The 12,257-nt window shown below is 41.3% G+C and overlaps 1 protein-coding gene and 1 long non-coding RNA gene across 19 annotated transcripts in view; one reads left to right on the top strand and one right to left on the bottom strand.

Annotated features, from left to right (window-relative positions):
• The window catches only part of ZNF318 (zinc finger protein 318), a 30,162-nt gene extending 24,671 nt beyond the window's left edge, over positions 1-5,491 (top strand). The window contains exons 9-10 of the mRNA XM_025418848.3: positions 641-759; positions 1,052-5,491. Of these exons, the coding sequence (XP_025274633.2) occupies positions 641-759; positions 1,052-4,384 (3,452 nt within the window). The 3' untranslated portion in view covers positions 4,385-5,491. The remainder of the gene's footprint in view (positions 1-640; positions 760-1,051) is intronic.
• LOC112641624 (uncharacterized) overlaps positions 1-12,257 on the bottom strand; it is a 48,747-nt gene that overhangs the window by 21,444 nt on the left and 15,046 nt on the right. For 11 of the 18 annotated variants that reach the window (XR_007401452.1, XR_007401456.1, XR_007401457.1 and 8 more), the window contains 4 exons: positions 8,800-8,921; positions 8,625-8,710; positions 4,543-4,609; positions 598-712 (listed from right to left, as the gene is read on the bottom strand). This is a non-coding gene — a long non-coding RNA (uncharacterized LOC112641624). The remainder of the gene's footprint in view (positions 1-597; positions 713-4,542; positions 4,610-8,624; positions 8,711-8,799; positions 8,922-12,257) is intronic. The other 7 variants (XR_007401463.1, XR_007401460.1, XR_007401465.1 and 4 more) reach the window with 2 other exon arrangements.

Genomic DNA, 12,257 nt, shown 5'->3' with positions numbered 1-12,257 from the left:
TTTAAATACACCAAAATCTTATTCATTTGAAATCCAGGTTAAAAAAGAACAGTAAAAAAAAAAAAAAAAAAAAAAAAAAAAAGAACAGTAAAAGATACAGAAATTTAACTACCTTTTCAACTAAGAACTCTAAAACATTTTTGAACAGTTGTTATTGGGGGTGAGTTGAGAAGTAGGAAGTTTCTTTGTCTTTATACTTCTCAATTTCTTACCTTCATAAGTCATCAGTGCTGCTCCTTTAGATCTATAGAAGGTAGATTCCTGAGTAAGTAGTACCAACACAATAGATCCTCATACAAATGGTACTGAGCTAGCTATTTGGGAGTATAGTTTTTAAATTTCTTATGCTTAGTGGTAGTTGGAGTTTGAGGAGTATCAACAACAGAAATGAGTCTGGCACAGGAAATTCCTGAATTAACTAGTTAGTGTTCCCAAGAGGGAGAAGGGCCTAGAGGTCCTAAGTACAAGCTTTAAATTAGAAGACTATGCCATTTGGATTCATCTAAATGCTACTTCTGACTTGACAGTGTGAGTAAGGTCCTATATACCATTAACTTTTTTACTGCAAAGGGGAAGTGGGATTTCCTTTACTTATACCTGGGTGGAAATGACTTATTTTCTTGACTTCTGCTGCTTTCAGGTTCTGAGTTTCTGATTCCCATCACTGGATATTACTGCCAGCTCTGTGAGGAGTTTTTGGGGGATCCAATCTCTGGAGAGCAACATGTGAAGGGTCACCAGCACAATGAGAAATATAAGGTTGGTCTTTGTAGTAGTTGTAGAGTTTTCCACTTTCTATAGTAATCCTTTTGACTTTGTCAAACAACTTCAGAGTCAGAAAAAGTCACTCATACTTTAAATTCCATGTAATCACTAGGAAGGTGTCTTCAATCCTATTAAAAGATGCTGACCTGGTAGAACCATCTGTATCTTTGAAGATGACTCTACGTTAGGGGTTTCTACCAATTGAATTCTAACAGTAACAGGGCCAAGATTTTCTTTCTTATTGTATTCTGACCAGTTGTTGAGCCTGTATCTTTTCTCTTCCCAGAAATATGTGGTTGAAAACCCATTGTATGAGGAGCGGCGGAATCTGGACCGCCAAGCTGGCTTGGCTGTGGTCCTAGAGACAGAACGGCGACGGCAGAGTGAGCTAAAGCGCAAACTTAGTGAGAAACCAAAGGAAGAGAAGAAAGAAAAAAAGGCAAAGGTCATGAAGGAAATAAAAGAGGATGACAAAGTCTCTGAGGAATTAGAGGACCAACTCTCTGAGGGTGGGCACTCCCCTGAAAAGACTGAAAATAAAAGGAAGGCTAGCATCAAACTCCAGTTAAAGGAAGAGGTAAAGAAAGAATCACCAACATCTTCCTCTTTTGGGAAATTCAGCTGGAAGAAGCCAGAGAAAGAGGAGGAAAAAAGTTCAATGGCCCCAAGTATTTCTAAGGAAGAGGTTGTAGAAAACAGTAAGGACAAAGAGGATGGCAGAGCTGAGGCTGGGAAGGCAAAGCCCATAAAAATCAAGCTCTCTGGGAAGACAGTTGTTGCACATACGAGCCCTTGGATGCCTGTTGTCACAACTTCAACCCAGACAAAGATCCGACCCAACCTGCCTATCCCATCCACGGTACTCCGCAAGTCCGGTTCAGCCACGGTGAGCAAGCCAGCTCCTCTTAACACCTTTCTATCCATCAAGTCTTCTGGAACTACTGCTAAGCCTCTGCCAGTGGTTAAAGAGTCTTCAGCTGATCTCCTCTTGCCTCCCGACATTATTTCCAAAGCATTTGGAGGGGAAGAGGTGATTCTGAAAGGGTCTCCAGAGGAAAAAATGGTACTGGCTGAAAAGAATGAGCCATCCCATATACCTGAGCAAATGCTGCCACCTCCTCCACCGCCCCCTCCACCACCCCCTCCACCACCCCCCGTCATACCCCATCTAGCTTCCCCATCTCCTGCTCAAGCAAATGCTGTCTTAGCGCCGGTCAAATCAAACCCAGCAGTATCTCCCACTCTCAGCCCTGGCTTCCTGGGTCCTAACATTTTGAATCCTGTGTTGCCAGTAGCCATCATGGCCTCAGCACAACCAGCTGTCATTCCTTCGGATGAGACGGCTCCTGGGGTGAGTGAGAGTGACAGGGACCAGACCCTTTTCTCTGTGTTAGTGCGCCCTCCACCTCCCCTCTCAAGTGTGTTCAGTGAACAAGCCAAAAAATTGGAAAAGCGAAATTCATGCTTAGCTACAGCCAATGCTAAGGACCTATATGATATATTCTACAGTAGTGGTGGAAAGGGGGCCCCTGAGACTAAGCTGAGTGGTGGTCTTTTGGCCAATGGGGAAAATAGCACTCTTTCTAGAGTCGAAAGTTCAGACACCTCTTCCACTTCTACATTGAACAACAGTGCATCCCAAGAGGAGTTGCCTCCAGATAGAAATTTGATCTCTGCCCCTTTAGTCAGCAACCCTGAAAAGCCCATTGCAAAAACTGTGGTGTCTCTAGGGAAATGGTCAGTTGTGGAATGCACAGACTCAAAAAGCAGAGGCAGTAGCTATGGCTTCCTACAGCCTCTGACAAGGTTGTGCCAAAGCAGGCCTTATGAAACTGTTACCCCAAAGACAGACACTTTGGCCATGTGGACTTGTAGCTCCTTACAAAGTGATGCTAATAGGGATATATCTCCAGGAGGAAAAATTGAACTTGACCTGGGAGAGCCAGGGCCACCAGGTGTAGATCCAGACCCTCTGCTGTCAGATATACATGGCCATATCATGGAATCTCAGAATTTGGTAGAAGCCCATCTTATGGAAGCTGGTAATCAGGATGAGGAAAACCAAGAGCTCCACAAATCAAAGGATTGTGGGGAAAGTATGGCAGAGGCAAATATTGAACTAAAAGAAAAGAGACCAAAGCTTTCTGAGGAGATTGTAGGAGAGAGGACAGGTATCAGTGTTGAGCCCAATAGCATAGAGGATTCTAAATTGAACAGTGGGAACAGATGTGCATGGGAGGAAGAAATAGAACAGCCCAAGTTGCAGATGACTGACAAAAAGGCTGAACAGTCCAAGAAATTGATGACAGGAAGTGAAACTCAAAGTAAAGTAGTGATTGACTTGAGTGCACAGGCTCTCTCTTCCACTAAGGCAAAAATAGACTCATTTCCTTCAGAAGCTAGATCTTTACTCCAAAACCCACAAGATGTACCTGTGAAAATTTCTGCCCCAGAATTGCTTCTCCAGTCCCCAGCCAGATCAGATACATGTTTAACAGATAGTGCAGAGGAGCAAGGAGTCTCAACTGGTAATGAAGAGTGGCTAGAAAATTCAGCTCCAGAATCAGCTTCCAGAACTAGTTACAGAAGGCTCAAACTCAAGAGAGAAAGATCAAAAGACGTTCAGGGTAAAATGATTTATGAACTGGCTGTTTGGGAAGAGAATAAGAAGTCAGAGACCTGGGAGAGCCCAGAGAAACCAGAAGCAGAAGCCTTGGAGCTACGAGATGTCCATCCAGAATTAACTGTGACAATAGAAAGCAAGGCCTTGGAAGACTTTGAAGTTACAGACTTAAAAGTAGAAGAGCTTGCTGCCCTCAGGAACCTGGGGGATATGAGTGTTGATTTCTGCAACACTCGAGTAGACCAAGCACATAGATCTCCAACTGCCCTGTCTCAGAACATATGTGAAGAAAATTCTATGTCACCTGTAGGATGTAATCCCTCCACTCTCACTGACTTGGAATCAATCCCATCCTTTTCTGAGTTTCCATTAGATTCTCCCAAAACCCTGGTGCTTAACTTTGAAGCAGAGGGTGAACAAAACTCATCTAATCCCAGAAGTGGAAGGATCACTCCTAACATTTTGAAAAGTAGACTTCCTATAGAAAATGTTGACCTTGGTTTGGGGAGCCTAGAAGGAACACACCAAGCACTTGACCTATTAGCAGGAGGAGGAATGATGCCTGAGGAAGTAGAAGAAACTTCTCAATTAGAGAAACAAGATTCACTCAGATTAGAATCGGAAACAATTAACCCTGCTGGCGTCGGGCCATCTCCTTGCCTTCCAGACCTTGTTGAATTTGTTACTCGGACATCTGGAGTTCAAAAAGAGAAGTTATGTTCTCCTCTCTCTGAGCAAGGTGACCCTCCTGGGTGTAGTTCCCTGGAGATGGGACCACTACAGCTAAAAATACCGAAAGTATCCATTACACAGGTAGCAATTCCTCAAGTAGATGAGGATAGTGACCACCCTTTGAATTTGGTAAAATCTCTGGCCTCAGGGTCCCCTACAAGGGAGCAAGTAGTTGGAGGCAATATGGTCCCTCAGGAAATACCTGTACAAGAAGCACCAGTTGCTGCCACCCAGGACCACACAGCATCCTGTGTTCATGACTAAGAATACACATCCAGAGCTACTTATGGATGAATCAGATTGGCTTCTAGAAATCAGGTGCCCAGATGATCCAGGACTAGTTGGCTATCTCATCTGGAACCTACACCAAGCGATGTCGTCAGCATCTTACAGTAAATGTTCGTGGAAGCCAAAAAATTTACCTCTTTTCCTTTTTTCCCTCTTTTTCCGTAAGATACCAGACAAATCAATCATAACTTCTATACATATCTGTAAAAAAAAGTATTTTCTGTTAATTTTTTTTTTTCCAATTTACTTTCTCTTTGTCATTAAAATCAAATGTCTGTCTGGCTCACCACATAGTGTGCTTTGATTGTATTTTGGCTTTGACTCTGCCATTTCTGGAATGTGGGGGAGGAGGGAGACAAAGCTGACTTCTCCAATTGCTGTGTTGTATTCCAACCCAATTTCCTGGGCAGCTGATGGATCTCTATGAGAAACACCAGAAAGCCTGCTCAAGTGTGAAATAGAAAACTACTAATGAAGGAAGGATTGTTCATCTCTTAGGCTTCCATTTGGATGGGCCTGCCTTAACATTGTTTGAAATGCAGCGTGAGTAGCTCTTTTGTTTACTGTTTACTTCCTTGTGCCATGTCAATCCCATACTTCCTTTATTCTGTTGCCTTTGCTTGAGATGGTCCTGCTAACTCACAAACCTGTTTGGAAATGGCCTCAATAAACGTGGAAGAAAATCTAGCAGGTTCACTTTTGGAAGACGACAAATCGGTAAGGCTAATTCATGGCTGAATGCTAGGAGCAGATATGCTTTTTGGGTCACTTTTATTTTTGAAATGGCCTTTGTTCATTGTATTGTGATCCAGTAATACTTTATGTTATATTGTTTAGCAGCCATTTCTGTTCTGAAGAGATAGAAGAGCTGAAACTTGTTTTGGGATTGGACTCATCTCTGTTCCACAATCCATATGTATTCCTTCCTCTACCTCTCCCTTTCCCAAGTTATTATCTCCACCATAGTGTGATGTTTTGGGTTGTACATTTTGTTTAAAAGATTAAAGAATTTTTGAGTTGGCTTGGACAAGTTTAATTTTATTTTTAATGTGTTAATTAATTGGAATAAATGCATTAACCTCATGTTTCTTTCCGGATTTTTGTTTTGAAACCACACACATTTGAACTCCACAGGAAAACTAGAAATATGAACTCCTGCTGTCCTGTTGTCTATCTCCTCCCTCCTAGTTGTTTTCTCCCAACTTGTTAGGGCTACTTCTTTCATGTCAGATTCTGAAGTTATGTAGTCTATGCCTCAGTGCTGCCTGGTTGGGTACTGAGTAGGTGACAGTGGTCTGGTTTTGGCATCTTCCTATTGGGAAGCTTTTCATATATCCTTATGTTGGCTCTCCTTATGTTACTCTGGAAGCTGAGCTCCCCCTAGAACATTCATATTCTTGCTGAGGGCACTCTTAGGGATCAGAGAGTTTAGTCCTCAGATTCCCTAATCTCTGTTCCGGTTTCCTTTTGACATCCTTGTTAGAAATTTGTAACCTGGCTGAACAGAGGCGTCAGAGTCTTGTCTTCTACCCACTCAAAAACAATGCAAAGCTGACCTATTTTCCTAAGAATTCATTTTTCACGGTTAACTTGTGTGCAGAGCTGCAGAATCCTATGTTGAATTTAGGGAGGCTATTTAGTTTTTCTAGAGCCTTGGTAATGTCTATTTAGAAGATGTCCTGACCTGTTTTTCATTGTGTTGTGGAAAGAATATATATTTGGGAGTTAGGTCCGTGAGTGTTCTTCAGCCATTTGCCTTGCTGTGATTTTGGACAAGTTCATTTCACTGTGCCACGGATATTTTTTTTTCCTTCTTTAAGATGATAATCATTGTCTCCACCTCAGCCCAGATGTGTCCAGGGTCATGCCATCCAGAGTAGCCCTCCTAGGTCTGCTTTTTAGGCTGAAGCCTGAGTTTAATGCACCTTTCTGGCCTGGAAACCATAGACTGCCTCAGAAGGTGTCCTTTAGATGAACATAAACCCAGGTGAGCATCAGAAATATATTTGTTTTTCCAGAGAACCACTCCTTCCCTATTCTAGCAGCCTATCTGCAGGAATTCAGAGAACCTACAAGTTTAAAATGCCAGTTAATAGGGATCCCTGGGTGGCGCAGCGGTTTGGCGCCTGCCTTTGGCCCAGGGCGCGATCCTGGAGACCCGGGATCGAATCCCACCTCGGGCTCCCGGTGCATGGAGCCTGCTTCTCCCTCTGCCTGTGTCTCTGCCTCTCTCTCTCTCTCTCTCTCTGTGACTATCCTAAATAAATAAATAAAATATTAAAAAAATAAATAAATAAAATGCCAGTTAATATTTTCAGGCCTATTCACTTAGTAAATCCACCTCCCTTTGGGGAGATATGAATGGGTTTAGAGTAGGGAGGGGTTAATCTTATCCAGATCTCACTCATACCTTTACTCCTTCACCGAGGGAGTCAGAATCTTTCTTTAGGTTAGGAGGGGGACTCTTGGGAAGGGTAGGGAAAGGAAGAGAGACAAAATCTAGGAAGTACAGAAATAATTCAAGTATTCGGGGCTGGAGTGCTTTGAGCTGTTTCTCTAGTTCTTGAAAACTTCAGGCTTTTTCTAAAATAATGCCTACTTGTAAGAAGCAATGGCATTCTTCATATCTGCCTTGAACTAGCAGAGGGAGAGCCTTTAGTCTGGGCAGGAAGTGTGATCCCTTTTTGATCAGTGGGATCTAGCTCTGGAGCCTATCCAGAGAAGCCCTGTGAAAGGAAAGGCAGAATTCTAACCCAGATGCCAGCGCCTAAAGATAGGCCCTATTTCTTTTTATTAAATACTCTCAGCACTGAATAAATGTTCACCTTTGGAGACAAAGGCACATGCAAGGAGGGGGCTCTAATCTTTACAGGTCACTTATGATATTATATATAACTACTTTAAAATTCTGCAAACATCCGAAAAGTTTTTATTGGACTCCCTTAACTATGAGAATGCATTATCCGTAGTTAGGTTTAAATTTGGGCAAACATCTAATTTTACCTAAATTGTGTAAATAACCCCCCAAAATTCCCATTGGCTTTGTGAATGGAGACCTCTTACTTCCTAAGCCATCTTTCTCCTATTCACAGCTAGCTTCAGGGCATATAAGACTCTTAACCTTTCTCGTAAGTATTCCCATTGTACCTAATACAGCTCCATCTCTCTAAAAAAAATTTAAAAAGTCAAAAAGTTAGCTAATGCTTTGGTATCAAAGCATGTCAGGATATATATTCATTTTTCAGGCTGCCAGGTTCAGGGACTGAAGAAGAATGGTAAGGTGTTGGGTGGGGGTTGCAGGGAGGGTTGGACCTACAGATACAGGCATCCAACAGGGACATTAAGTGTATATTTAGAAAAGAAAAAAAGTGGAGGCAGGTTCAGAGAGGAGACTGCCTATAAAGAAAGTGAGATGGTTTTGAAAAATATATTCCTGGGACACCTGGCTGGCTCAGTTGGTAGAGCATGTGACTCTTGATATTGAGGTCATGAGTTCAAGGTTCATGATGGGCCTTACTTAAAAAAATATATTCCTAAACCTTGGTTCTCACATTAACAAAACATACCTACCAAGCCTGGGATAAGAGAGAACCTAAGCAAGGTCTACATTTATTAACAATTTTGTGAGAACATGGACCAATGAAAATAGTTTGTAATTGTGAACACATTTCTTTAGAATTTTATTTTATAATAATATGTCATTTTTAACCAGAAAAATTATGTATATGCTAACAGTATTCATTGGGAAGCCAAGCAGTTGAACGGATAATGAACCTCTACCATTATAAAAACATTGCCATGCTCATTTGCCCTCAACCCTTACACTTTCAAAGGACCATGTATGTTTTCACTGCACAGTGTGGTTCTACATTTATATGTTTATTTGATCAATCTATCCCTCTCCACACAACTAGATCATAAACTCTCCAAAGCAGGAAGGCTGTCTTTGCTTATGGTTTTTTATCATTGTATCCCCAATGCACAGATGCCAGACACGCATAAATTGCTCAATAAAAATTTGTTAAAAGAATCAACGTGGTAATAGTAGCTTTTTTTTTTTTTAACTGATTGTGAATACTCAGCGATTTATAAGTGAGTAAAAGATACAAATTGCTGACTGTATTTGTTGGGTACTTAGCACTCCAGAAACCAACTATCCCTGCTTCTGTCCTGGATCTTTGTATACAAAGCACTGTCTATGGCAATGAATGCATACCGAGGCTGCCAGTAACCTCTTCAGTTCAACAGCATTCTGGAATAATGGTGTCAGGCCAGGAAGGGGACACATTGCCCCTGAAGCTCCTGAAAGAAAAACAGGTTGGGAATGGGGATAAACTGACCTTAGAGTTAGCAATCAAAAGCTTTGGGAACTTTGATATTCAGATGGTTACCTTTTTCCTTCAAGCCAGATTTCATAGGCATGTTGAAATCAGTCAAACCCCAAATCTCTGATCTGGCCCAACATCCTCTTGTCACCTCATCAGAAACCTAAGTCAAGTTGCCAGTTTGATTTCTGAAAGGAAACAAAAAGCAAAAACAGTTTCTGTTGATGGAAGGAAGAGGAATGCTTTCACTTTTTATTCTGTATTTTTTGTTTCAACATCCTGACCATAAAATGTATTTTACATAAAATATAAATATTTCATGCACATATAAAATATGTACACACATGTAAAATATGTAATTTTATGTCAGTAACGATTATCATGTTGTGGAATTATAGACCAGGTTTTTTTTTTTTCCTTTTGCATACTTTTACGTATTAAAAAAATAGTGGTTTTTTTTTTTAAAGTGTGTCTCCCACTCAGTGCATCCCTGTCTTCATTCCTCTCATCAATTTTCTGTCATTACAAATAGATCCTGCTTCTATTTCCTCAAGACTAAATTCCTCTACTCCCATCAATGCTGGGCAATATTCATTCTTCAATCTCCATTCTTGAAGAATTTTATTCTTTTGGTTTTTTTTTCTCTCTTCCTCTTCCCTTTCTCTTGCCGCTATCTCTTTAGCTCGTTATGCACTTCCACGTGTACAAGCATTTGGACATGAAATTCTATAAATCAAGCTGCCTGTCTTCACAGAGCTTACTTTAATGCAGGTACACAAAAGATATCACAAAGTCTTTGTTGCATGCAAGAGAATAGAAGGTAATTTGTATCTAGATGTATAGAATAAAGGCTTTACAGGCTTTTGTTATTTCCACTTGTGGAGGATCAGGAGAGAAAGGTATTTTGTAGAAAGCAATGGAAATGAGCATGTTTAAGGGAAGTAAATAAGGGTGAAAACAGAGGCAGAGTTACATGATACGAGGGTACAGAGAAAGATTGCAAAGAGGTAAAATCAACCATTTGGAGGTATCCTTTTCTTTCATTTCTCTGATGCTCCATCCCTGATAAACTTCTGCCCAGCTCTCCTATAGCCTACCTACACAAGGATGCCTATGAAGACATTTACTGATTCTTGCCTACCTCTCTTCCTTTCTTTTCAGGAGCAGTTGCCAAAGTCCAAAATTCCAGAAGGAAGGACTACAAAAGACATCTCTGCCTCAGGGAGGCAGGGATAGAAGCCACAGAGACCAGAGAAATGATGAGCACCTTGGAGGTCAGTAGGCAGTCACTTCTAGCGTCTGACTTCCAGAAGGTAGGTATGGCTGCTGGGTCAGGGATGGGTTGTGGAAAAGTCCCTGTGTTTTTAACCGCCAGGAAATGGCAAGTTGGGTGAGCAAATATGTTGTGTATTTATGTCTGTATCTTTGTAGCAGTAGAAGAGGAACAAAATTAAGATAGACATAGAGATGTATATTTTAAACTTGTCTCTCCTCATCTCAATTTATCTCCTAACATCCATCTCTCATTTTGTGCCATGATATTTATGTTAAAGCTGTGTCTTTCAGGTATTCTCATCTTTGACCCTGGGCCCCCATGTTCCCAGCAAGTAGAACATCTTCTATCTCAGTTTCATTATTGGTCCATTTAAGAATGAAGGTAAAAATTGGATATGTCCTTAGAGGAGCAGAGTGAGTAGACAAAAGAGGTGAAGGGAGGGAAGACAATCACAAATGTGGTTGAAAAATTCTGGGATTTTAGACTTCAGGACTGCTGTCTATCAGTTTCCACTAAGTCTTACTATCTCTCCTGTACACACATTGAAACATCTGGCACACAGAATTAGGCAGGAACCATTTCAGACTACCAAGGAAACCCTTTACTGTCTATCTAAAATGCTAGTAGGTGCTTCATTTACTCCTTTTTGCACTTGGGACTGTGGAGGATGAGAACCAAAATAAAATTTAGCTGACCTTTAAGTCCTTGAAACTCTGAGATCCATTTAAATCTGAGCTGCTCTTGATCCAGATTTACCCTTAAAACTGTTAGCCTACTTTTGTTCCTGATTTGTAAACCCAGGCATTTTTAGAGTCCCAGAGGTCTACCCAAATAAATGTATGGTTTGGGTAGGCTTTGGGAATACTCCTAACATTACAAGTACCAAGAACTGCATAATATCCAACCAAAGTCATCAAAAGAGTAGGGAGTACTCTTACTCCTTACTAAGGGGTAAGAAGTATCTCAGGACCTTTGGCTATTGAGCTTAAATCAGTTAGAGACTATTCATTCCTAAGGCATGACCCTGTAGATGAAGCAATGGAAAGCATTCTGGTGCCAGAGCTGCCAGCACTTTGTCTCTACCACTTTTAACTTTCTCTCCCTTGCTCCAGCCCAAGATCTGTTTCTCATCAGCTGCCACATTCCTCTGCTCAGGCAGGGACAATCAGGGCTATTGGTCACAGTTTTCATTCCTAACTATGACTCACCTACCTCCATTCTCCAGTGGTATCTGAGGTACACCTCCAAAATGTGCTCATCTGGGGGATCCCTGGGTGGCTCAGCGGTTTAGCACCTGCTTTTGGCCCAGGGCGCAATCCTGGAGTCCCTGGATTGAGTCCCACGTCAGGCTCCCTGGATGGAGCCTGCTTCTCCCTCTGCCTGTGTCTCTGCCTCTCTCTCTCTCTCTCTCTCTCTCTCTGTGTCTCTCATAGATAGATAGGTAGGTAGGTAGGTAGATAGATAGATAGATAGATAAAAAAAATGTGCTCATCTGAAGGATGGACAGGAGGAAAGAGAACATTTCCAAAGTAATATTTTCCCTTTGAACTTCTTATATTTGATATGCTAGAGTTCATATATATTATAAAAATATTTAAAATCCTTTTTATTGTAATATATTTCATATAACAGTAAATTTCTTGTAACTTAAGATTCACCATTTTAAAGTGTAAAATCCAGTGGTTTTTAATATCTTCAAGGTTGTGCAGCTATCACCACTATCTAATTCCAGAACATTTCTACCACCCCCCCAAAGAAACACATACCCATTAGAAGACACTCCCAATTATTCCCTACCCCAAAGTTGCTGGCAGTCACCAATCTGTTTTCCACCTCTGTGGATTTACCTATTCTGGGCAATTCGTATAAATAGAGTCATACAACATGTAGTCTTTTGTGTCTGGCTTCTTTTGTTTAACATATTTTCAAGGTTCATTCATCATGTTGCACTGTGTGTCAATACTTTACTGTATTTTGTGGTTGAATAATCTACTGCATGAATATACTACATTTTGTGTATCTACTAGTTGGTGGGATTTAAAAAAAATATTTATTCATGAGAGACAGAGAGAGGCAGAGACATAGGCAGAGGGAGAAGCAGGCTCCAATGCAGGGAACCCTATGTGGGACTCGATCCCAGGACTCCAGGATCATGCCCTGGGCCGGAGGCAGGCACTAAACTGCTAAGCCACCCAGGCGTCCCATTGATGGGATTTTGAGTTATTTCCAGTTTTCGGCTATTATGAAT

Source organism: Canis lupus, chromosome 12, assembly GCF_003254725.2.
Source record: "Canis lupus dingo isolate Sandy chromosome 12, ASM325472v2, whole genome shotgun sequence".
Lineage (NCBI taxonomy): Eukaryota > Metazoa > Chordata > Mammalia > Carnivora > Canidae > Canis > Canis lupus.
This window is presented reverse-complemented; position numbering and strand designations above follow the sequence as displayed.